This window comes from Coloeus monedula, assembly GCF_965178545.1.
Source record: "Coloeus monedula genome assembly, chromosome: 12".
Lineage (NCBI taxonomy): Eukaryota > Metazoa > Chordata > Aves > Passeriformes > Corvidae > Coloeus > Coloeus monedula.
Genome location: NC_138792.1, coordinates 16,015,984 through 16,043,210, shown reverse-complemented (window position 1 = coordinate 16,043,210; position 27,227 = coordinate 16,015,984). Strand labels below are relative to the sequence as shown.

At 40.5% G+C, this 27,227-nt stretch overlaps 1 protein-coding gene across 1 annotated transcript in view; it reads left to right on the top strand.

Moving 5' to 3' along the window:
• Positions 1-27,227, top strand: part of PCDH11X (protocadherin 11 X-linked) — a gene marked incomplete at both ends in the record, with an annotated part of 390,090 nt that overhangs the window by 149,138 nt on the left and 213,725 nt on the right. Inside the window, one exon of the mRNA XM_082289139.1 lies at positions 7,392-7,463. Coding sequence (XP_082145265.1) covers positions 7,392-7,463 — 72 coding nt within the window. The remainder of the gene's footprint in view (positions 1-7,391; positions 7,464-27,227) is intronic.

Genomic DNA, 27,227 nt, shown 5'->3' with positions numbered 1-27,227 from the left:
AAAAAAAAAACCCCACATTTGGACAAGGTGGATCCGAGCAGGGGCTCCGCTGTTTTTCCTGAATAACCTACAGAAAGAAAAACTATTTTTATGACAAGCTATAATAAGAAATGTGGATTTTAACAACTCTGGAGAAAACATGCAGGAATATAAAATGTTGTAGTTTTGCTACCACGTACTACATTTTTAACACGATGCTTTATATCTGAGACGCAAAATGGATTTGTGTACATTTATATTCGTTCTTTAAAAGCTAAGTAGAGCTCAGGCAAGTAAAACAAGCTGTTTGATATGATGTTCTTTTTTTTCCCTCTTTCACTTGGTGTAAGAATACCTTAGCATCTAATGTCACATTAGTTTTATATATGTAAATACTTTCAAGCCAGAACATGTAGTGTAAGCATATTTTATCAGCTATTACCACTAAGATTTTTATATATATGAACTAAAAAAAGCTCTGTGTTTAGGAAATTTGAAGTAATTTTTTCTCCTTTAGGATTATCTGAATTTGTGGGAAATCCTCCATTCTTACATCAGAAAGCACTTAACTGTGCATTGATTAAGAATTTCTTTATTATATTTGAAATCTGGGGAACTTGCTCAAGTTTGTAAGCAATGATGTGCAAGATAAAACAGAAGGATAACACAGTTTCTGATTGCAATTTGAATGTGATAAAATCAGTTGTGCAACAGTCTTCACTAGCATATTCTCACAGGTATTTTTCTTAGGCATTTCAAAATGCTGCTGTTCCTACAGGGAGCTTTAGGATAAATCCGTATAATTCCTGTGCATGACATTTTGAAAAGACCAGAGCTGTGAATATCACACCTGATTGCTTTTCAGTCAAAAGCTTTCATGTGCAGAAAATAATGTTTCAATTAAAAAAAAAAAAAGAGAGAGAAGAAGGAGGTCATTCATTTGACATTACTACACTGCATTCAAAATCGTGTACAGGAAAAGAAAATTAGAGCAATTTCAATGGGCTGCTGACTCAGAGCTGAATAGACTCCAGCATTTGCATCACCTGTTCAAAAGATGGATAGGCCACAATTCTAGTATCAAATTCCTGTATCAGCTTCTGAAACTTGGTGGTTTCAGTCTCTTGATTTTTTGCAATTTTGCTACTGCTGGTTACTGAGCACCTGGATTTATTCTCTGTTGTTCCCACTTCAACTTTGTCATCATGTGGTGTCCAGAATATGCAATTCTCTCTCTACTGGAGTTTCAGCTGGGAAGATACTGTCTAGGAGTGCAAATACAAATAGCAGGTGGGAAGAATTTCTCCACATGAGTGTAGTGACTTTGCTTTGGGCTTTTCCATGTGAGCTGTATTTGATTTACAATTAAAAGTATATATATGTGCTTGTAAGATTAGTGAGCATTTTAATTTTTTAATGCTGCATACACTATCTGACATATCCCTTGGGATTCACAGGAAATCCTTTCTCCTTGCATAAAACCAACAAGATGCATTTACCCTAAAATTGCCCTTGAAATAGAGACTTTTTCTAGTAGTATTTAGACTAATTTCTCCCTAATGACATCTCCTTTGTGGTACAATGCTTGATTGTTGAATCCTGAATTACAGATTTGGGTTTTTGCTTGTGGGTTGGGTTTCTTTACAGAGCCATGAAGAAAAAGCATTTGCCCAGTGAAGATTCACCATGTAGGGATGGATTTGCCTGCTGGATAAAGAGCATTGTTCTTCTGGGGATGACCTCCTTGTGCAGAATGATAGTTTTATCCTTCTCTACATCATTATGTTTGCTGTACAAAAATCCTGCTGTGCTACATCATAATAACATGTAATCTTCTTGCTCAGTTTAGCTGAGATTTAAGGAGCCGCTGCTCATGGAAGCAGTTTTCTAAAGTCTGATCTATAATTTACCAGAATCAACCAGGCAAAAGAGCAAGAGGCTTTAGAAGAGGGATACAGCCCTTAAAACTCTTAAATGAAGATTAGTTTAAAGTTTTACAATCCGGTACAGAACCATCTGGCAAATCTCATGTCAGGCTTTGTTAAACCTCTGAGCATTCCTGGTGTGCTGCACCCCACACCCTGCCTTTATCTTCCATTCCTCTGCCTGCTGCCCTGCACCAGCTTGGCTCAGAGATAGATTGGAACAAAAGAGGGAAATAAGTAAGCCAAGGGCTGATTTCCCTACAGGAATAGTAGAACAGCTGTGGGTGTGCTGCACCTCTGGAAATCATGGCCTGATGCTGGATGTGCACTGGGTGATTTATTGCAGCTCTGAAGAGGTACTTGTAATGTAAAAGCTGCCTGTTGGCAGCACCATCAGAGACTTGCTGGGTTAAATTGTGGCTTTGGAGCCCAAGGAATTGCTGTGAGGGTGTAGAGCCACATCATGGGGTGTTTTGATACTTTCAGACATGGAGCTGCAGTTGTTACAGCCAAAGTAAAAACAGTGTAGAAGTTGTCAGTGGTGATTCCAGGTTGCTGTTTACTCTGGAAACCAATTGTTCCCATCACTCCTACATTACATATCAGGGCTATAGACTTGTGGGTTCCTCACTGATATCTCCACAAAGGGATTTTTATCTGTGTATTTATTTGTATTTCTGTCCTTTGGCAAAAGGCAAACCTTTGTTTCTCGAACACAAAGCAAAACCCTTCCCTTAGGAATCCTTAAGGACATCTTCATTTCAGCTGTCCTGTGGCTTTATTTATCTATAAACACATAAATCTTGGAAACTCAGAACAGAGTAATTTGATTTAGCAATCTGTTACATAAACCTATACTATTGTCACTAAAATTAACCCTTCTGTTCACCTTTCATGTGAAGGATCTTGGGAGACTGAAGGAGAGGACTGCAGGAATCCAATTACCTGAAATCAACTTAGAGGCAAGAGGGAGGCATTGTTAATGGAGATAATCTCCTCCTCGGGCTTCCAGGGTTCCTGTGTCTCAGTGCAAAGACATTCTGCCTGGACAGTAAAATCAGTATACCCGATTTCCTGATTAAAATGTGGGACAGGAAAATAGTAAAGAGCTCACTTCCTGTCTAAAAATGTAGCTTTTGGCAGTCAGAAGTTGCCCCAAATAGATAAACATTTGCAATCCCAACTATATTATGATAATGTAAACACGGCTGATGTACAACTTACCAAATCTCTTTTGCTGTTTGTTTCCTAAATTTCACTTCAAGCTGTGTACGTTTTCAGTTTTAAGATTGTTTCAGAAAGTTTTGGGGTTTTTTTCCCTTTCCTGTGAAGTGCAGGAGTGGGACGCTTGGAGTCAGACAATTTTAATGCTGCCGTAGCAGTTTCCTACGGCGCCAGAGAAAAATGCATGGTATTATCTTGGAATTTCAATCTGCTTTTGCTTCTCAATCAATAACCATTAGAATTACGGTGGTAGAGTCTGCCTAGGTAATTCTAGGGCTTTTCCAGAAATCAGAATAGGTAAACCAAGGTTGTAGTGTTGTAACTTCTTGTTTCTCCTTTTTAACTCTTAATAAAGTCCAGATTTGCTTTGAAGAAAAGCAAAAACTTGTCAACAGAGAAGCAGGATGGAATGGAGGTAGCATCTATCCCGCTGAACAAATCCAGTATTTAGTATTAGAATGAAAGCTAATCAGTTTGAATTATCTCAGATGCACCAAAGATCTCCCCTCATGTTTCAGAGTGAGGACCACTCTGAAGCATCCAGATCCAGCATTCCGTTAAAGACAAAAATGATACCTGACTCAAAACACTGCCTTTCATAACCTTTAAAATCTGGTTTACAGTTAATTTTCTCTGGTAGGTTTTGGAAGCCTGGATATTACCTGTCAAGTTGTCACAAATAATTATATGTTTGTTAACTTATTGCTCCTAATAAACAACAGGAAATATTCATGATAAGTTTCATTTTCCCCTAAAAAAAAATTTAATAACTGCTTTGATTAAATATTAAAGCTTTCTTTTGCTGTTACAACCAGACAGAAAATTCCAAATATCAGCAAAATATTTTGCGCACAGTCTTTTTACTACCTGGTTATTATGCTGGACTTTATTGATTGCTAACCCCATTGATCAGGGTAATTTCTAGGTGGTCAGGTGGAAGACTGATGGGACTGGCTGTATGATGGCTCAGCAAACCAAAACTTTTTTCATGTTGAAAATACCTGAAAATTGGACTTGATGTAGACAGGAGTGCCTGGCCTTGGGGAACAGTCAAAATTACTGCATTTCCCAGTGGACAAAAGGGATCACAGAGATAAAGGAAACTTTTAGAGCCAGCAAGATTTTATGTGGTTCCTTGGTTTTTTTTTGCCTCGCTCGCTGCCTGTACCACAGCAGTGACACAGAGTGTCAGGTAAGGATTTAGAGCAAAACGTGTCTCCCTCAGCTCTGGCAGAGGAGGAGATGTCAGGAGGAGCTGGATGAGCTGTAGGAGCAGAATCAGCTGCCCAGGTATGCCCCATGCTCGTGGAACAGCAGTTGGCTGTTACAGCAGTGACAGGTGGCTCGTCAGACATGGAAAGAACCTCATTTATTCCACCAGTCAGGCCTGCCTGCTGGAGAAATTGTAATTGGTTGCATGTACAAGGGCTGAGGGAGCTCTAATGGCACTGCTGGAACCATAATGTAATATCCAAGTTGAAATCATTCCATCTTTATCTCATTATGAGCACAGTTTTCTTCTATGTGTGAAACTTAAATGTCAAATTGAAGAAGTGGAGGGAACATAAACAAAAAGACTGTGGGTGCAGTCTATTGTTCCTTCAGAGGAACTGGGGAAGCTGCAGAAGGCTGCAGGAAGATGCCCCAAGCAAAATGAGGGTATAAAGGCTTCCAGAGACTTCCCAGTTTTAGTAAGAGCTTCTTTATCCGTGCTGGAAGGAAGAAGCTCCTGGGATGATTCTCTCATTACTACATCCTTCTTTATAGCAGAGAAAAGAGAACTTGTGTATAAGTGCTGCTGGTGTGATCCATTAGCAGTGTGTGTGTATCTCAGCAAGGGCTGAGTAAGGAGCTCTCTCTGTACTCCAGGTGCAGCTGCTGCAGTAGCAGGTAGCTCAGAGCAGGTTTCACACGTGGAGGGGTGCAGCTGCCACGCTGGAGCTGCAGAGGATTTGCCTCTTGTCACTGGTGCAGGCACTGGGCCGGTGTCAGCTGTCCTCTGTGGGTTCACAGCTCGTGTAGAAGGTGTTTGTCCATGCTGGAAAGGGATCATACAAATACCCTCCCGGGTTCTCCGTGGCAAAGCAGATCTGCGTGTAGGGCCTTTCATTTCTGGAGTTCTGGAACAGCAGTGCACAGCTGGAGTGAGAGGCACAGAGATGTTTCCCATGTGAGGAAAGTCTGTAGGGATGAAGGAGCTACTGCTTGCTTTTGTCCTCCTTCCCTGTGCTCCAGGAGCAGCCTGCTGACTGACCAGCAGCTACCCTGCAGGCTGCTTCTTTCCACTCTTCCTGTGTGTTGTCCCCGTTTCCTGGTGTTTATCTTCAGAGTGGGGTGAAAGGGTCTCTTTAGGTGCAAGGTAGGGGGAATTTCAGGAAGTAAAGGAGGCTAAAGAAAATTCATCATGAAGTTCTTTGGGGCTTCATTAAGCCATATCTGAGATTTGGAATGTGGTTTCCAGTGTTACTCAAACACTTTTGTGTCGTTGCACCTAAGTGTACTTTTGCCTCTGTTTTCTTCATATAATCATACACTTGTTTATTCATTTTTCTCTTGGCTCTCTGAGTGGACAAATGTTGTATAAAAAAACTGGTGTGAAATGCCAAGAAAAACTATTTCTCAAGAAATAGTGTGATTTTTAATGTCAGTTCCTGGCAGGCTATCCCATGTGGAATTATTATGGTATCTTAGCACCACAATTGATATGTTTAATAATTTTCATTGTGTGTTTGGGTCCCTTTGACGGCTGATGATTAAAGCAAGATTATAAGGTAGAAAGCATTTGCTTTTGAACACATGAAAAACACAACCTTCCCTTTCCAGATGCATTTATTTTAACTCTGTTTAGCATTCACTAAATCTGTGGTTATTTCTTCTTTCTTTTGAAATGCACTTATTGTTCTATTTCAAGAATGAATCATATTCCATTGCTACCCCAAAAAATAAGATAACAAAAAATGGTAAAAATTGTTGCCTGTAATCTATTATTACAGGCAATCCAACCTGCCAAAACACAACTGCCATTTAATAAGGGTTTTTTTTTTTTGAAAGAAGCCCTGTGAATGCTCCATGCAAACTGAAATTGCCCACAAATTCTGTATTAAAAAAACAATGCTTCCTTTTAAGCAGCCACAGTTTGTTGTGAGTGACAGAAAATCCAATGGCATATCTCTCCTTTTCTTTATCAATCCTTGAAGTCTCCATGGACATTTAGATCACTCTGATGTGAGACCTGGATAATATGATATTTGTATTAGACATTGTCAAAGGCAGTGTTCAAAGGGTAGGATATTAGGGATGTATTTCAGGAGGAGAAGAATCCTGGTACTACTTAAAAAGTATTTCAGCAGAGGAATTTAGGATTTTTTTTTTTTTTTTCCCCTCTTGTGAATGCCACTGTTTCTGTTTTACGACAGAACAAAAATTTAGGGATAAAGGAAATATGAGACTTGTATCCTTTACAGCAATGTGTAAAGTTCCCTCACTGGAAACACATGTGGTGAAAATTAAAAGGAGCCACCATCCTATTCAATGCTCAATCCCAGTGACCAAATATCTTACACATTTATGATTGAAGCAGGGTGATTACAGTCATTAACAAGTAATTGCAGGATGTTTTGATATTGTTAAAAAACAAAGTGTGAAGGATCAGAAGTCTTCTTCTTTGAAGACCACGTTAATCTATTTGATTATACGGATTTTTCATTTGGGGTGGTCGTTCTTAAAATATTGCAAGTAGTGGGAAGTCAAGGAGACAGAAAGCCTTTAACTGCTCTGTGTCCTGGCTCCAGCTCTGAAGAACATTAAGGAAAGACAAGGGCTCTCGTCTGAAAACATGGCTCCACAACCAAATGAAGCAGCCTTTAAAAGAGTTTTCCATAAAATTCCTTTTGATTCATCCATTTAAGTTACAGTGAGCATAACACAGCCTGGGCAGGAAACGACAGAGAAACCAGAGCTGAGTTCCCTCTGAATTTCTGCTGCTGAACTCTACTCTGGAGGCAAATAATTTCATATTTTTGTCTGAACTTTTTATCTGGACACACAGATGAAGGTGTGTATGCCCACACCTTGAAAGATAGAGCAACTCTATATAAGTTACTTAGCTGAAAAAAAAAAAGTTCCCTAAAACCTACTCCAAATGTGTGCAGTCCTGACACATTGATACATTATTGTATGGATTTTGTACCTGTTTAATTCCCTTAAAGGAAATTAATGCTGAATGCTAACATAATCATTGACACGTATTTTCTCTCCTAAAAGCACACAAAGGAAGTGGGAAGGCCACAAACTCCTTTGAAAGAAACAACCTTGGAGCCCTGGACTCAGCCACAGGTAGGCTGGAACAACTTTTCTGGTAACTAGTTTTCTGTAATGGTGGTTTCTGTAAGTATTCATGGAAATAACCTGCAAAGAAATGCTGCAGCTGTGGTTCTTCTATTTATGTCCAAATGATTTGTTTGGGTTTTTGGCTGCCCAGACTATTGGTGGTGCCCCTTCAGTTGAAGTCTGAGCTTCTTTTTAAGGGAGAAATGCTGGCATTATCTTGCCTTCAGTTTGTACTTCATATGGGCTTAAAAACTTTGCACAACTCAACAGAACAGAACTACTTTGGTGGTTTTATTGGTGTGTCAATAAACTGGGAGCAACAATAAACTGGCGTAGAAATGAAGTGGTGGAAGTTTGTTGTTTTGAGAGGAAGGTTTGAGAGATCAACCTTTTGCTTCATGAGGACTTAACTGGTTAAGAATGAAGCAATAACTAATCTTGCAAGAAGGGATAAAGAAATGTGGATATTAGTATGAAATCTTTCTTAACACAGAGTGGGTTTGAATGTTTTGGCCTTTGTAGTTACTTGAGCAAATTTTTTATTATAAATGTTTTATGTGCAGGAGTTCAGAGCCATTTTTGCTGTTTATTCCCTGTGTATTAGGGTAGTGTACTGCACGTGGAATATGTGGCTTCAGAAGTGATGTGAGGGAACAAAAGAAGCATGCAAATATGAAATTTTAGAAGTTGGGTTTGTTCTAGAGGCCTCTTTACTCCTGAAGCTTGTGGCAAATAAGCATAGGAATTTAGAAGTAGAAATGAAAAAACCTCACACCTCTTCTCCTGCTAGCTCTGCTCATGCCTGAGTGCAATTTCCTTTATAAGGTGCAATGTGCAGGCTTCCATGGGCCAATCTATAGAGCTGATTAAAATATACAAGCTCTCAACTGATAAATTCCTCCCTGCAGTCACAGATATGTGGTGTTTATATTTGTGCATGCAGAGAGGAGATGGCTATCTGCAAATCTGCAAGCCTGGTGTTGCAGGGAAGTCCCCCAGCTGCTGCTCTCCAAAGCACAGGATTTTCCCTCTTTCCCAGATAAGAGGCTCCCAGGTGCAGTGTGTGTGTCCTGTCTCCAGCCCCTGCATGGCCAAACCTCCCAAATCCTCCATCCAGGCAGCTGCTAATCACCATAGTTAAGCCTCATCGATCTGTGTCCGCAATCAATGATGTTTATGTGCAGTCCTGCAGGGGCTTGCTGTGGTCCTCAGTCAACAGCAGACATTAACTCTTCATGTGCAGGAACAAACTGGAGGGAAGTGTCTGGTTCCAGCAGTTCCTGTACAGCTGATGGAGCATTGAGGGAGGGCTGATGGGCTCCTCCTGTTTCCTCACACCTACAGTGTGAGCAGGAGCTTGGAGCTGGGGCTGGGTTTTGGGTTTTTGGCATAGGAGAGAGAATTTTGGCTTCCGAGTTGAGAGAGGAATTGTTGAAGCAGTTTGATCCTGTGACTGTCATTTAGTGGGGCACTGGTGCATGAACAACGTGGGTGACAGAGGTGAATTTTGCAGGCACTTTTCCTTGGTGGTTTGTGTGACTGTTGCCAGCAGTCCTGTCAAAGAAATATTCTGTTGCACTGTCCCAGTGCTGATGGGAACCATCGTTCTTGCTGAGCATTCAGACCATCACCGTGGTGTTTGATTGCTTCTGAAAGCTGCATTTGCCACAGCTTTACTTAATAACCGCAAAGATTCAAATTCATAAAATATTTTTGTCATTCCTATTTATTTTCAATTTTTACAAAGTCTGGTTTTACAAACAAATACATACAAAGAAGCTACTACTAATATGTTTTTTATTTCTTGGAGAAGAGAAATGTAATCAACAAAATCAAAAACTGCTGGAACCATTATTGTAGCAGAAAATTAAATTTGTTGTTAATTCTTTCATCGATGTAATTCTGGCCACTGCAAATCCCTCCTTAGGTATTTTGTATAAAGTGAGTAAAAATTCATGGCATGGATAAAAGCTTTGTCTGTTTTATGAGTAACAGGCAAATGATCCAAATGGTGCTCATAAAGCAAATGGTTCCCAGCTCTAAAAGGAGGAGAAATGTATTTAAAAGCTGCTGGAATGAACCACGAGTAAAGCCAATTCCTCTGTACAAAAAGGTGTTATCTCCCTGAAAGTTTTTTGACTCCTGCACACAAGGGAGAGGCTCACTGCTTCTGTCTACTTAATAATAACAATAAAAAATCATTGTGTGTGCTTGGGCTGCTCAGAGCTGCTCAGTGCTGAGAGCTGCTGTGGGATGTGCTCTGTCAGCAGAGAGAGTGAAAGAGCCAAGAGCACGGTTGGTGTGCAGGGCCAAGCGGGCAGTGGAGCAGAAAGAACCACATCTGGCCCCGGTATCAGGAGGGGAGAAGCTGGTACCCATTAGCAGCAGGGCAATTTCACACAGAGGTTACAGTCTGGGGAAACAAGGAACGGAGCTCTGTGTGCCCAGGGAGGGAGGCATTTGTGCTGCCGTGGCTCTCACTTGCCTTCTTTGCTCAAGGTTTGATCTTGGAAGCAGCCAGGTCACAATTAGACAAAAAAAGAAGAGCTGTAGCACTTTGTCAGGCTCATTTCTTCTTCTGTGTGGTGGTGTTTTTGTTCTTGATTTTACAGTTTTGGTTTTTAGGCGTTTTTGGCTGTTGTTTAATAAGTTCACAGAGCAGTGTGGCATTGACATTGTGGGAATTTTTTTCATGGCTGTGCCTTTTAACTTGTAGTTTTCTGCATCTTTTCCCGTTAACTCAGTGAATGGAAACTGATGTTACTGCCTGGAAAATAAAGTATGAGAGACTCGTTCCAATAAATTTGGGACAAGACCTTTGCAGATAAGGAACATGTGTGGGAGTAGTTGCCCAAATAGACTTGTCATTGGTTTACAAGCTTTATTTAAATGCTAAATACCATGTATTCCTGTGGTTATGTTTTTTGCTGCTTTGCCTGATTAAACATTTAGCTGATAAACCCTGTCAAGGCTGCTCAGAGCTACTGCGGTTAAGATTATGTATTTATAGTCTGTATATTTACAGTCCATTATAAACAGGACAATTTAAAATCAAAGTCATCTGTGATTGTTTAAATTTTTGATGTTGCTGATGCTGAATTTTGTGGGGCAGTGGCACGAAATAATATTGATTACCATGATTCTGAATGAGAAACAAATTGTTTCTCCCAGACTCTGGTGAGGAGGGGGTTGTTTTCTTCTCCCAGGTAACAACTGACTGATGAGAGGAAATGGCCTAAAGGTTTGCCAAGGTTTAGATGAGATGGCAGGAAATACTTCTTCACTGAAAACACTGGGGTTAGGCTGCGCAGGGAGATGGTGGAATCACCATGTCTGGAGGTGTTTGAAAGGTGTGTGGATGTGGCACCTGGGGACACGGTTCAGTGGTGACCACAGCAGTGCCGGGTCAATGGTTGGGCACAATGATCTTAGAGGGCTTCTCCCACCTTAAAAACTCTGATTCTATCATTGCTGGGAAGATGAATCTAGAAAGAGACAATAGGGATTTACCACAATAAGAAAAGGATTAAGTTTAAACTGCAGTAGTGGCAAATTTGCCAGCATGACAGGTACAACAAAACTCCCACTCTTCAGTTGCAGAGTATTTCTGATTTGATTTTTCTTTCGGTGACTCCTACATTCCTGTCTATTATGTGTCTCCCTGAAACACTTCATACAAGTGGTTCCTAGAGGTGTTCAACAGGATAAAATGTGAGAAGGTGGTGTTAGTGCTGTAGCTTTTTATTTGTTTATTAATTGTAAGAACTCCAAGTGCTTTTAGTCACTGAAGATAATGGCTAAAAAGCCAGGATACAGATGCATTAATCTTCCTGGCCCAAATGTAGCATAATTACTTTAATGAACACATTAATTTATCCCCTCTCCTCATGCTCTTCCTCCTTCACAGTTCACGCTGTCAGTGGAAACTGAGACAATGATTACCTTCTCCTCCAAGTTCTCTGGGAGGGTTGAGTGTCTGAGGATGATGATTTGCACACTCATGTGTGTTACAATAAGCCATATCTCACACCAACAGGGCTTTATTACCAGCTGGTGTAAAGGTGGGGCATTCCACAGCACCGAGCATCACAACCAGGAGCAGTAAGATACAGACAAAATGCAACCATTTGTCTCTCAAAAGCAGAAGAGGATTCTTCCAAATCTAAAGTTTTATTTTCTCTTTATTTATGTGCAGAGTACAGTCCATTTTGGGTTTTTTAAAGCAAAATTACTTTTTCTGGAAAGGCAAAACCACTCAGACTCAAATCTAATTACAAATGATAGAGCGTAGGGGTTTTTTTTTTTTTTTTGCTCAATTTTAAAGAATCACTTTATAATCTTGGAACAGTGGATAACAACATCACTAATCCAATATTTTAGCAGTAAATACGTTTGATGATGGGAATTGCTACACTAATCTTATATCCCTCCACAGTATAGTTAAGAAATCCACAGGGGGTTTTACTAATCAGTTTTTGTAAAGTAAATCAAGTCATGTAATTCTCGTTCCCTCCAAATGCCCGGCGATGCAGGCAGAGCCATATGCAGCACTTTTTGTTCTTTTCATGGTTTCGAACCCTAATCTGCAGCCAGGCTTTCCCCTGAGTATTTCTGGAGAGAAAAGTCTCCAAGCACCCTCTGACAGAGATGTCTTATTAGGGGAGTTGGCAATTCACCTTGTTCCCCTCACCCACCGTGCTGGGAAGGGTTGGAGTGAGTCCACCTCCTGCTCACAGGCAAAAAGCTGCCAATAATAAATATAAGTAAATAAATATAATCCAACCACATTTGCTACTCTGCTTCTGATACATATGCTTGAAGGTACTTATTTAGGCACTCATTTCATTGACAAGTGAGATATATTGCAATATGGCTCATGGTTTGATCTTGGCTTTAAAAACACTCAAGATTAAAATAGGTTGTTTTTTTGTTTGCTTTTTTTAATTATAAAAAGAGTGTTCTAAATTAGGAATAAATATTAGCAACTGTGATTAACTATTTAAAGAGAGGCAATTAATAAGAATTCTGTGTGTATTTTGTTCCTACAGTTCATGGGTATTGAATTATTTTTCATGGAGTCCTGGTGTGCTCTGTTTTCTTAGGTCACAGCTTGAGCCTTTAGGGCTCAAAAGCAAAGTCAGAATGAAAACAAAGCTTTATTCCTGGTTTGGTGTCTTCAACACAAACTAGCCACCTAAACAGATTTTTACAGTTTATTCACACCCAGGTTATATTCAGTATTTAGAGTTTTTGTGCTCAAAATATTCCCATTTTATTTGGTGCCTTAGTAAATTCAAACATTCCTTGAATATATTTCTTATTTAATGGAACTTCAATTGTAATCCTGAGTGCTAACACAAAAGACTCGGTAAATTAAAAAAAAAAAAAACAAAACCAAAAAAACCAACAACAACAACAACAAAAAAAACCCAAACCAAACAAACAAACAAAAAAACCCAAAAAAACCCCCCAGTACTAAAAGACCATATCAGAGTAGAAGGTGTGAGGGTTCTAAATGCAATTAGAATCATCTGCATAAATATCTGAACTGTTTTGAGCACTCCAGTCTTAAAACCTGATACTTTATCTCTTCAAATGGAGGCCTCACAAGCTTGAAGCCAACTGAAAGCAGACAGTTGGTTTGGCCCGATCTGAGTATCTGCAGCTATGAAACAACATTTTATTAAGAAACTTAAGAGAAAAAACCCCACATTAATTATTCCTGATCTCCTGAACAAATAATGTATCCAGAAATCAGGTTACAGGGCTGGAAGGTAACTCAGTGGAAAGGGGCACTAACAATTTCTTGCCTGTTGATAGTTTTCCCTGATTGCCATTAATATGGAATAGAACACCACCAACTCACCACATATAAACCAGTATATCAGCCTGTAGTAGGCCACTGGGAGTATTCAACTGTAAAATAAAAAAAGTAATTACAAGATGTTTGCAAATAAAATCTTACTTCTAATTGAATCAAGACTTTGCAGTGGAGCAGGGTTGCTGAGATTACCTGGCCGACTGGAAGAACTCTATTTTTATTAATCTAGTAGGATTTCAGACAGACTTGAAAAAAAATATTGTATATTTTTGTAAAGATCCAGTTTTGCCATAGTGCACAGACACTGGAGGTTAGTCGCTGATGTAGCTGAAAAGTCACTCAGACAAAATAAGGACAAAAAGAAGCAGGCTCTCAGAGCTGTGAGCACTGAATTTGCTATTGATTTCAGCAGGGGAGACGATTACAAAAGCAGAAAAGAATTCCCATTTCATTTAAGTTTATCTGTCTGTTTTGCAGACCGGCCCGTGATTCTATGATAAAAACCCACTCAATTTGAGCCAATATAGAGTTCTCTCACGAGTTAATTAACAGCAGCCAGGCCTCCCCAGACAGTCCCCGTGGAGTGCTCGGTCCGGCAGCAGCCGGCGCTCCCGGGGCCGCATCTCCGGCGACAGGAGCTCGGTGTGCTCATCTCTGTCAGACTGCTCCGTGTGCTCCCACAGCCCAGACGTCAAAACTGCTCAATGGAAAATTAGCCCACAGCAAAGGCTTCAGGTCCTCACTACCTTGAAATATTTAAATGGTTTCTAAGTCATTCCCCTTGTAGAATGTCTTTTTCTTTTTTGTGCTCGGTGACAGCAGTGTTGTCTGCCTAATTCCTTTGGCTCACACTGTTAAATCTTTTCTTTCCTCTTGCTTCTGACATGTCAGTGTTGCTGTTACAGACTCGAACAGCAGTGTAAAGAGGAAAGAATTGGTAGGAGGAGCAGGCAGCTCAGGTGTAGAGCATCCCTTGGACACTCAGCCCAGTGTGCATGAAAACAGGTAACCCCAGAAAGCTCCTGTCAGTGTGCATCAGGCTGGGGCTGCAGGAGGGAGCTGTGCTGCTCAGAGCAGGCAGGGGATTTATCCTCCTTTTTCTCACACTGAGTTGGAGGAGATGGGCATTCAGCAGTGAAACATCCAATGACATTGTTTAAAAAGGGCAGGTAGACAGCTACTCCTTCATCCTGGGAGATGCACGGAGTCCTGTCAGTGTCTGAGTAAATCACACGGGCCTGCTTTCAGAAAATGTAGATAAGATCTGTGAGGTGCTCAGTTATCCATGGGGATGCTTGGAATGACTTTCCTCCCCACAGCATTTCTCTGCCATCACCCCCTTTTGGCGAGGGAGCAGAGACATCCTCGTTATTTAGGAGAAAGCCCTGAGTATCAAAATCATTAAGTTGCATTGGACTGTAACTTCCTTGCTCTGAGCTGTGCTCAACATGCATAAATCTTGAAATGGAAAACATAAATGAGCTGTGATTCATTGAGGTGTCCATTTTCCAGTGTCCACTTGGCTGTCACTGGCAGCTGCAAAGGGAGGCAGGGGCCGTGCACAGCAGCAGATCCACCCTCTTCACTGCCCCACCAGTGTAGGGATTTATGCATCTGGGAGTGAGAGGAGCAGCCCGAAAAGCCTTTGCAAAGCATGAACATAAAATCTCTCTGGTGTTGTGTTTTAAGTCTTAAAAATGGTATTGGCTCCTGTGTGGACCTTTGCATGGAGAGTGTTTCAGGGAAAGCTTCTGGAAGCTTTGGGCTTTCAACTCTCAGTTGGTCTCCTGAGGTTTTCTTTCCCGCACTGTTTTTAGGAGACTTGTAACCATCTTTTATTGGTGGTGGTGTTTTTGTTTGGTTGATTGCTTTTTTTTTTTTTTTTTTAGTGTAAACTTTTCCAGTGTTTGTAAGAACATTATGTCTTAATTCCTGGTGAATTAGCAACACAGTTTTTTTTTCTTTCTGGATAGCAACCACAGCCATAAAGTCTTGTCTGCAGGAGTAGGCACTCGGTTCATTGTGTGAGGTCTTCACCTGCAGAGGTTCTCCACAGCTGTGATTCTGTAACACTGAATATTTTACTATTGGTCACAAAGGATGAAGGCCAAAACCCAGTGCTGGGGGACAAATGATTCACCAATGCCATCAGGGCTCCCAGTGCACACCCAAACTCTCTCGTACATCTTCGGTGCCGAAAAGAGATTTTGACTGAGTTTAGTTAACTGAACTGTAGGATTTCACCAGTCCATTAAGTTATATGATTATTGTTCTGTGTCTGTAGTGGAGATGGTGGCTCTGGGTTGCTGGCTCGCTCGCCCTCTCAGGCAGCTCCTCATCTGCGAAATCAGTTGTTTTTCTTGAAGGATATTTTATGGTCTGATTAGTTTTTTGGCTGAAAATTGTTGCATATAAAGCAGATATGCTCCAACTCAGTGCCCCAGTGCCTATATGGTAATGGGTATTATGGACTCATTCAATCCCAAATGAGATTAACACCCCTGCTCTCTCCATCTGCCTTTGAGAAAGAATCCAATAAATAACGAGGCATATGAGGGGAGATTATCAGAGTGCGCATTTGCAGTGTGTTTTTGTTTCTGCAAGGAGACAGGAACCCTCTCAGAGGGTGCAGTGGCTGCTGTGCCACTCAGGGTATCTGTGTCGAGTCCTTATAGCCCAGGGCAGCACTGCCCTGTAAAATGGACATTTCTCACTCCTCACGCCGTGCCTCATGAGTTCACTGGGCAGTAAAGCTGCACGGGGCTTCTTGCTAAGATTTTATTGGTTTTCTTACCTAAAAGGGATTTCAAAATGGAGAAGTAGTGAAAAATAAAAAGTGCTGTGGAGACTTTGCCTATTCTGACAGCTTTTGATTCAAATTGAGATGCTGAGCTGGGAATGTCAGAGTCCAGCCTGGCCACAAGGCTCCCCTGCCTGTGTCCCCTGGTCTGCATCCAAGTGTCTGTGCAATGTGTGGGGACACAGACGTGCCCTCTTGTAACTACTTCAACAAATGAGATCTTCCTCCAGATCTCTTTTTATTTTCCTTTGTGTTGTCCCATTTCAACTTCATGTTGTCCCCTATTTCTGCAAAGCAGGAGCCATTACTGATTTTCAGGCCACAGGAGTTGAAGCTGTTTCTGTCCCTCTGAGCTTGCCTCTATCACTGTCCAACAGCACAAGTTAGTGTCACATTTGGAGACAAATTACAGGGAGTCTCAAAAAAAATGATGGCCTGGACTCAATTGCCACTGAAATGGCGTGTCCAGCCTGCATTCTGCCTGCTTTGAACTGAAGGACACAGATGAACAGCAGAATCTGTGTGCTAACTCAAAATGTGCTTAAAATAGGTTTTATGATACGCTATTTGTCTTTTCTTAGAAAATGAAATATTTTTGTTTGGCAGCTAACTCTGCCTTGAAGATGGAAGGGAGTTTATATCATTCTTTCTATGGATGAACTTATTGATTTGGAAGGCTCCTACAACATTCTTCTATGCTGCTAGGAATTCAAACTGGGTTTTGCTGGAATTTTGAAAACTGGTTCTAATTGAGTTGTTTATTAAGTTGAATTAGTGAAAACACAATTAGGAAAGAGTGCCAGGCTCCAGAGAGTAGATGTTGGTGCTGCAGATCAACACCTGCAGTTTGGAAAGTGATCACCAAGACTTTCCATTTTGGCTTAGTTTTGCAATGCCTTTGTGCTTTCCCAAATACCGCAGTTAATTCTTGTGCATTGTGCTGTTTTTCTAACTCTAACAGATACTAGAAGTTTCCCAGACTCAGAAAAGAATTAATGTTGCAAACACTCTGACAGCAGTTGGTGTTTGTAGGAGAATTCATCATCCCTGAAAAGATGCATATTCCACTGCTTTGTTTGTAAATCCATACATTTCCACAGTACTTTGTAATGCCTTGAATTTCACTATATATCTGCAGTACAGCTGGTGTAAACTATGAACTGAGGCAGAAATTGCACTTTGTTTTATTTGTCATGCCCTCTCTTTGTGCTGCTGTTCTCCCTCAGGATTTTATTCTAAATTCCTCTCACTCTTCAGCAAAGATTCACATTAAATACTCAAGTTGCTACCATTTGTGGAAACTTCCTCTGCCAGGGTGCCCACAGTCAGTTATTGCCATGGACAAGATTAGTTCTAGGTGCTTGTGGTTTTTTACAGTTAAAGGTTTTCGGGGCACTGTCGTCCTAATCTGAAGTACTATTACCAAATTAATTAATTATAAGTTACCAAAGTATTTGCAATTTGGGGACACTTCTAATACTGGGTTTTTTATCTGATAATACTTCATACTTACATTTTTACACTCTGAATTCCTAAAGTTATTTCCCTGTAAGAAAACCTGATCTTTGCAGTGTTCCTCTGTCATGTACATGTTAAAATTTTCTCCTTCCAAGTTTGATGTTTGGATATTAAGGATCATTTTGCAGAATTAGTTAGGTTGGAGAAATCTCTGTGCTCACCAAGTCCAAGATCCACGGTGGATTCTTACACTTTAGATGTGCTGATTTGATTTCCCTGTTGTGCAGCCTGCCCAGGAGATGGTGGGATGAGGCACTCGGGTCTCAGTGAGAACAAGGCTCTTGGTTCTTTTGAATTCTAATTGTTTTTTCTTTATCTGCTTTCATATCTCTGCCCAGCACACAGATTTTCATCTATTTAGGTTAAAACAAGGACGCGTTATGATCTTTTTCATTCTTTCTATTTCAGGATTTACAAGTGTTGTGATTTGGAAACATCTGAACTTTTTTTTTTTTTTTAATTGTAAAGAGAAGCAGTGAGAGAGGGAGAGTTTGCTGGATTTCTTTTTTCAGAACACAGCTAAAATGCTCGGCTTCTGGGCTTGGCAGTTTTACAGCAACTTGATAAAATAAAAATAATCGTGCCATCGCTATTTTATCTTCCTCTTTTCAGATGTGCTTCCTTCAGAATTGCTTCTTTCTTTCATATTTGTGGCACTGTGCTCAGCAGCGTGGCAGGCTGTTCACAAGCTCTGCCAAGCTGAGGATTTGAGAGAAAGTAAACAACTCGGTTGGAAACATGGATAGCAAGGGTTGTGTAGACTCTAAGCAGCAGAGATATGCTGCTGTATTAGACAAGAGTTCACTTAATGGAAAAATGCTGCTTTCCCCTTTGAAGGAATGAATCTCTCTTGCTGGCCATTGTAATGCCCAACACTCTGTGCAGGCAACTTCTCTATCGAGTATTTTTACAGCACTCATCCTGATTGAGGGGAAAAAAAATCTTCAGTTAGAAGATTAAAAAAAAAAAAATCTTCAGCTAGACGATAAAACAATATTTATTGGGAATAAAGCCACCTGCTAGAACCACCTAGAGAGAGCTGAAAGAAGGAGCTGGGAAATTTCCTAGGGATCTGCAAGATGGACAGTAATTGAAGGAGACTTCTCCTTTATGTAGAATAGCTTTTCCTCACATATTCCTCAAATATTAGTTTACTTGCAAGTGATATTTATTCTGTCAGCTAGAAGTCCATTAGTGATGCTTTTGCTCTAGCAGATTTTAGTTTTTGCAAACAGGCCTGATTTAACTCAGCTGGTTCTCAAGGAATTAGTGTATCACTCCTACCCTCCCCAAACAGCAGTGAGATGAAAGACAGTACTTAATTATCTTCCTAGAGAGGAGGTGGGGCTTAACTATTAAGAAACATCTTAAAAACATTGTCTAGTGCAGTTTTCCTGAGGGATAAAGATTGCTGTTGGAGGATTTCCCTCCTCCTGCCTCCTCTGCGCTGTTCCTGTGCAGGCTCTAACTCCGTATTCTATGTCTCCACGATCTGAGATGAAGCTCAGAATACACCCCAGAATTATTAATTTTTTTTTTAATTATTATTTTTATTATTTTTAAGTTAGTCCTTAGCTTTGTGAGGGACATCTGAGGCATCTGTGCTAGTTTAAGGGATTGCAGGTAACTCATGCTGTATATTTTGCTGAATTAATTCATCCCTCTGGGAGGCATACTTCAGGTCTTCAGGGATAAGTTTTCACTGAAAGACCTTAACAGATGTTGCTGCCATTTTTTCCAATGATATCTCTTTTCTTTAGAAACCTCGGCATGTGCCTGACAGTGTACATTTAATGTAGTGCTTTTCACTTGCACTCAGATATCAGAATTATTGGGCAGCATGATTTAAATAGGTGCCTGTTATACTTTCCAGCTTTCTGGGCAGGAGAATTTTTATTCCATTTATATAATGTCTTGAGAGATGATATTTTTTTTTTAAAATGAGGTGAGGCAGGTACATCTTCAATGTGTTTTAATAACTACCAAAACACTTATACAGGTTCTTCCTCAATGATCTTCCTTCTCCAAATAAACCAAACTCCCTTGGAAGGGAAGGGTGGCGGTCAGGACGGTCAGGAGAGAGGTGCAGAATGAAGGGGAAGTACAGAACAGTGTTTTTGTGATATTGTAGCAGAAACTGGGCAAACCTGTGCTGGTACGTGGGGATGTACAAAACAAAGAATGCAGCAGAAGACCAAACAAACAGGGCTGCAGAAAATAAATGCTTCTGAATTAGTCTGTTTAGCCATGATAGATGCCTTGTCAACCTGCTGCACCTAAAAGCTAAATACATGAGTTGGAGAGGAAAAAAAAAGCCAATTGAAGAAAATCAATCATTGGGGTGTAGACTATTAAATGTTGACAACTGGTAAAGGCTGGTTATTCTGCTCTGAAACTTTGGGGGATAGCAAAGCACCTTTGAGTAAACATAGACTCTTTAAATCAAAAATGAAAGTTTGTTGTTTTTCTTCATGGCATGATATGTCAGGGGCCAGTATTCTCGGAGACTGCTACACAGTGTGAAATTACTGGTTTACTCAGTTCTTTATATTTCTGACCTTGAGATCTGGATCATTATAGTCGATGCCCCTGCCAGACCTGCAGAGTTCAGAAAAGGTGGAGGTTTTGTAACAATAAAAGGCTGAATTTTTTTTTTAGTTAAATAACAAGCAATAATGTTAATGCTAAGTGGAAGTCAGGTAACTGATTAATTTCTTTCTTTTATTCAAAGGCCACACAGCTTTTCTATTTGTTTTTCTTCTACAGCCAAAGGATTTGCCACACAATTGCACAAAAATGCAAACTGAAGTCCTAAGGAGACAATGTATCAGACTCCTTGGAATTGCTTTCTTAAAATAACAAAGCTTCCATTGATTTCTATTTCCCCAATATCTTTCAGACTGTAAGGTTTAAATTGTTTAGATTTATATAGAAAAGAGGGAGAACGCAGGAGTGTGTTAACAGCATGGAGACCCAGGGCTTCAATTGCCTGTTTCCTTGTGCATTGATCTGACTGGGTTATTTGGTGGTTCTGCCACTTCCCAAGGGCTGAGGACTGATGATCAGCATTTGATGGATGAATGAAAAGGAGCTGGTTACCAAATTTACCTGTAACAGCCTGCTGTCCTCTTGTCATTGCCTAGGAAATGCATTTCTTACACCAGTCTGTGTTAGAATAAACCAAGTGGTGCTGGGTGATGAGCAGTAGTCATCACTTAAAGGCTTCACTCACTAGATCTAGCTGGGAGAAAAACAAAGAGCAAAATGTGTCTAACCTTGATGGTTGGTGAGTTTTTCAAAATGATTTAATCTCCCTTGTAATTTGTGTCCTCTGCTGGTTTTCCTCTGAGATGCAGTGTTGGGGGTATCATGACACATCTGAGACTTCGACGCATGCTCTTGTGGCAGGACTGTGCTGAACAAAAGAGCAGCTCTGCGATCCTGGAGGGAAACTGCTCTGGGTCCTTTCTAAGGCTGCTCTGATCTTTGGGTCACCTTTTACAAGGCAAGGGCAGGTGGGTGTAAAACGTACTTGCTTAAATCATTACTTTAGTATTCTTCTGAAAGTTCCTCTGGCAGGGTGTTTACCTCAGAGTTAGCCACAGTTTCCTGGCACAAAGAAGAAATTGCCTCTGAATAAAAGCCCGCTGGAAATGATCAATCTTCCAGAGCAGCAGTGAGCTACTGGAACAGAGAGCAAAAAGTTATATTGTGTTATGTGGCCTATTACTGACTCCTAGTCAAGGCTGCAGGGGAGTCAAGGCTTTCTCTGTGGAGTGGAAGGAACAAAATATAAAACTGCCAGTTAAGCCCAGACAAAATTACTTTTATGGTGTGTTTCCTACAGGTAACATCCCATGGCCGTGGCAGATTTTATGGGGAAATTAGGGCCAGATGAAGAAAAGGCACTGTTGTTGTGCATGGGGTGGTTGTCCCTGGAAACAAAAACACAAAATACTCTGTGGTGACCTTACCTGCTGCAATGGAGCACAAGGCAGAAGGAACTTTTCAGATGGTAGTTGTGGGTGTAAGGTCTTCCCAATTTAATTGTAGTTGCTGGTGAAGTTCGCAAGGAGGTGCAGGAATGCACCTTTTGCCTCTGTTACCTGCCAGAGCCTATTTATTGAAGAGCTGGCCAGTAAAGCTGTAGTTCAAAAGGCGACCTCAAAGCACCAAATGGGACAAAGGCCAGCTGGGAGGTGGCCCAAGAGAGCACCCACGGCAGGAGGGGTGTGCTGGGTATCCAGATATCCTTCCCTGGAAAGTCGGTGTGTATCACCCACCAGTATTTGCAATCCCTGTGTGTTGAATGGAACTTTAAAATTACTTTAAAACAAAGAATTTCTAAGCTTGTAATTGGATTTTGTATTTGTTTGTTTTTCTTCTGTTAGTTGCCTCCTTGGTGAAATTTTGTTTTCTTATACTAATTGTTCAGGAGAACCAGATTAGATTTTCTTCTTAAAATGACTTTGGAGATGCAAAGGAGCAAGGAGACTCAAAATGTTTCAGGAAGGCAAAGACAACTGGAACTGCAGAAATTCCTTAAATTTGCCCAGAATTTTTAGTTTACATTCTTTAAATTCAGGGAACTGGAAAAGTTTAAGGTCTTGTTTTACTGGTAAAATCTTTACTTTAAAATAGATCCTTGATGTCATGCATGAGATAAATCATAGCAGGGGTTGTTTTGACACTCTGGAGTGTTGTTATATTATGCACTGGTTTCCCAAGAGATCTTAAAATTTAACAAGCAGAGGCCAGTGTGAGTAATGAAATGAGGCAGCAGTGCAGCCATTTCAATTACACTTTTATTACACAGCCATTCTTCCTACAGCGCTTTGGACTTTCTGCAATGCTTACCAGTGGATGAAGTGCTTCGTGTGAAGGAAGGGGAGCTCTGATTTTCTGACTAAGTGGGCAGTGTGATTTCAACCTGCTTTGACAGCAGGGCTGGGGCTGCAGCAGTTTGGAGAGAAGGGATGCTCTCCTTAACTTGACTGCCTGAGATCCTGCTCAGAAAATTGTAATATTTGGTAATTATTAATATTGTTGGGAACAGAGGTTTAGGTTTCTTTGTCTGGTTTTGAAGATGATGTTTCAAGTCTATGGTTAACACTGATTACTTTTTTTTTCCCCTCCCCAGTAGGCCACTACAACAGCTTTAATATTAATCATGTCCGTTATCTTTCTTCACTGCTTATCTCATAGTTATCTGCTTGTACTCTGAATTATTCCTGAATATTTATTTCTAATATAGGCTATCATCTAGAAAGGGTATTAAAATTTTTGGAGAGTTCTAATGTAACTTGTACTTTAGATTATGAACATAAGTTCTCTTTTCATGCACAGACAGCGACAAGCATGTTGCTGTATGTAGAAAGACATAGTTAAACATCTGAAAGTTTAAACCATACTTCTCATTTATTCCATTTGAGGGAGCAATTGAAAGTCATCATAGGGGATTATATAAAATGGCTTTTCTGTTTAGGACTGCAATAACAGCACCAGGCACAGGACCTCCTCTTGGGCTACACAGGACATTAAACAGCTTTTGTTCCTGGAGTCAATTTATCTCATGGCCTCTACTTGCTTTAGGTGCACCTAAGGTGGTATTTCACGTGCCCCTTGAACCCTCAGCGTGGTCACTGCTAAACGAGTGGCCAGTGCAGGTGGCACCAAGGATTTGCTGGGCTCCTTTCAGACAGTGCAGGGATCACTCCTGCTCCCCTCCCCGTGTCCCGGGCAGCCTGGGGCTGATTGGGGTTATTAAATTCCCATCAGAACACACTAACTCTCATTCTAATGCAGAGTTATTACAAATCTCCCTCCACGTCTAAGATAATTGTTAATTTAGACCACTTGTGTCTTTCTGAGATTAGTGAGAAGGGAATCTATTTTTCCTCCTTTTACCAGCAGCCCTGTTCAACCCTTTCACTGAATGGAGAACGATTACAGGTCTCAACTGACAAGCTACAATTTTTTCAATTCCTGAAATGTCATTTATAATAACAGCAATGACTAGCACAGCACACCTACAGTATCTGTGTTGTGAGGGAACTCTGATTAGAATTTCAGCTGGTACCAAGGGGGGAGCTTTTTTTGCAGAGGGAGGCAGTTGGGCTGCTGTTCATGTCCACAGCTACTCAGGCTAGCAACAAGAATTCACATTTCTTCTAAAAAAAAAAAAAAGAATAGAAGTTTGGCAGTATAAATGCAAACTGCCTCCACTGATGGAATATTATTAAATTCTTCTGATTAGAAACAAATGTGCAGCATTTGCCCCTTACAGAAGTATTGCCAGAAAGTGGTGCAGTGAGAGCGCATGTGGGAAACGGGGAAAATTCAATTTTAGAAAATGCAAAGGAAAAAATTATTTTTCTTCCTCTATTTGCTATTTCTGCTCTGAGGGGGATAAAAAAAGTGAAAAAGGCCCACAGATCTTGTGTTTGAGAAGAGCTGTATTTCTTTACCCATCTTAGGCAGGTTTTTTGTTCTCTTCTTTTTAACTAGCACATGTTAACAAAGCTCCTAAATGTTCTGGAAGGTGCATGGAGCTCCTCACAGTGCAGGTGGAATAGTTCTGGTATAGGTGTAGCACTCTAAAACTCAGGAGGTTTATGAGCTGCATGGCTGGGTACCAGGCTGTAAAGGTCCTTCAGGTGTGTTGAGACCTCAGCAAAGCTCCCACCATGGTTGTGTCATGACATTGCTTTTATTGCACCTTCACACCCCAAACCCAAGCACCTGCTGGAAGAGCCCTGCAAGGCTGAGGGTTGGCTCAGGAGTGGCTGCTCGTGTTCAGTTCTTTGTCTGTAGCTGCACAGACCTTAGTAAGTGTTGGGCCCTCTTATTTTCCCTTATAATATCTGTGATCTGGAATTGGCTACTTATTATGCACTTCTTTTTTTACTTTGCTTCTGAGCTTAGAAAGGAGCATTTTGTAGGACAAAATAAAGTGAATATCTTGATGCGAAGAATTTCAATCAAAATTGCTTCTCAGCCATTTAGCCAGCCAGCCTGTTCAATTTGGGATGGATGACACACTTCTCTGCCTCCTTTTACTTTTCTTAATCAGTCTCATAAAATACACCACTGCAGCATAAAGAATGTTCCATCTGACAATATGCATACGTATTTTCCAGGAATAAATTAGGACATTTCCCAATGCTCCAGCACATCACTGTTTAATATAGGCCAATAGATCAAAGGCAACCACTGTAGTTTCCCTCCTGGGGCTGTTAAAGCCAGTATAAATGTGACCCTTTCTAATTTGTGCTGTATTATTTAGAAAGCTGGAGTTAATCTATCCAAGAAGTTATTGAATTTGGGCTTCTTTCTAAGTTCATCTTTCTATGGTCTGTTAAAATATGTCTCTGGTTATCAAGTTAATTTTTTGTTACCTCCTGTACCTCCCACCCTGTGTGACATTGGAACTATGAACCAGCAGCCACCAGTCACAGACCCAAGCAGGAACTTCCCATTCCGTGTGTTGAGCCCTCCAATGGTTCAGGCAGCTCTCACTTTCCTAAGGAATCCAGAGAGAAGCATAGGAAGGATCAATTTTTTACATATGGGATTAATCTCTGCAAAGCAATTTCCTTGTTCTGATGAGTAAACTCTATTTTAGTGATTATATCTCTGGGATTTCCCTCAGTACAACATGAGTGAGGTTGTTGTGTGTGAGTAAGAGAAACAAGGAATGCTGTGCATGCCTGGTAAAGTTTGATGGAAGTAGATGCCCCACTCTGAGAGATTCTGGTGTAAGGTATTCACCAAAACATTAAACACAAATGGTAAGTATGAAAATTTGGGATCTTCCCTAGAAAGTAATTAAGATGTTGCACTGACTAAATATTAGCACAGTCAAAGTCACGTCACCACTGAATTATCAGAATCTTCATATGCCTTTAAAATCTTTCCTGGTATTTAGGTGAGACTGTACTAATTTATTGAGAAATTATTATTACACATGAATTGGGGGAAAAGAAGAACAGGGGATTTTATTCTGTTATGGAACTTAAAATCAAAAAAATCCAAACCAAAACAACAAATTCTCCTTTGCTTTTAGCGGTACTCCAGGTACAGGAAGTCAGAGCCTTCCTAGTATCCAGTTTATAGTTCTTAGATTAAGAAATGATGGTAAGGCTTTTTTTTTTTTTTTTTTTTTGTAATTTGTAGTAAGAGACATCTGGAACAGCCATGGTTCTCTGCTGAATCTTTAACCCAATTTTACAGCTATGTCTGTTATCTCTGGTTGCTAATTGGAAGCTGTTAACATCCAATTTCATTATGAGAATAATAATAATGTTTGTAATAGTATTTACTGGTTTACAGGCAATACTGCTTATTTTGGTAAATGACTGCCATGTTTTTATCATGCCCACCCAGCTAAGAACCCGAGAGCTGCCTGGTGTCCGTGCTGTAGGGTGTCACAGCACTGCCAAGATTGATGCTCAGCCTTGAGCTCGAGCATTGACTGACCCAACCTTCTGATTGAACAGTGCAATACAACTCCCCAGCTCTCCATTCCTTCTCTGTCATGTACTGGAGATATTTATTATCCTCCCTTACACAATTTAGTGCACTTTGGCATATGCTCAGATAAATTACATCAAAGATTAGTGAGGTCTTTTATTTTCCCCCAGAGACTGGAATTTAGCCTTGTGAAACCTCACCAGCATTGCTGTCCCCACCCACCTCCTGTTTAAAACTCACAGGATGTCAGTTGAGGAATGTTTGCTTAAATCAGCACTAAAAAAAGCACCTGCAATCAGAGTTTCAGACATATTCAAGAGTGGCTGATCACAGAAATCACTTCTTTCTGCCGGTAAACACAGTGAAGTGGTTGCATGCTCTGCTTGTTAATAGAGAGAGGGCTGTGGCAGACTTGCTGTTTCTGCCTTTCCTAGGCATGGTCTCACAAGTGTTTTGTGATTTAATGAAATTTCAAGGAGCTGAAGTAAAGCATCAAGTTCAGTATAAACAAATCATTTATTACATAAACAAATGAGATCTAAATTATGGTGATTTTTCACCTGATACAGATCAGTGTAAGGTAAATACTCATTTAGTTTACACCATGTAGCTGCAAGAACACAAATGCATTGAGGTGTTGAAGAGGAGAGGCTGCGGGGTTGGGGACAATGGAGACTTGTCCCTTCCTCTGCCCAGTTTCTCTCCGAGGACACAGTTTTGTGGCCCACAAGGAAATCTTCCTTCTTCCTCTTGCAATCTCTCATGGGGGTTGATGCCAGTGGAGCCCTTAAATTTTACAAGAGCTGTTCATGCCAAAGGAGACAAAAGAGCCTCAGCCTTTTTCTTCACTTGTGTTTAATTTCCTTCCTTTGCATAGTTTTTTGATCTGTGAAAAACTAATTATTCTTTCATAGAATCTGATCAGTCGAGAAGTGGGGGGGGGGGGGGGAATCTTGGTTCTGACCTTTCCTGACATTGATGCTACAGGGCTAAAGCAGCTCTAGCTCAAATCTTGGGCTGTTTTGTTTTGGTTTTTTTTCCCTTTTTCAACTGGATTTTTACAGACAAAAAAATTCCTCGCTTAATTCTTGTGAAGCTGGAACTGTGTTGGTCAATTTGAGTTGTCTTTGGGAAATAATCAGGCTTGGAAAATTGGTAC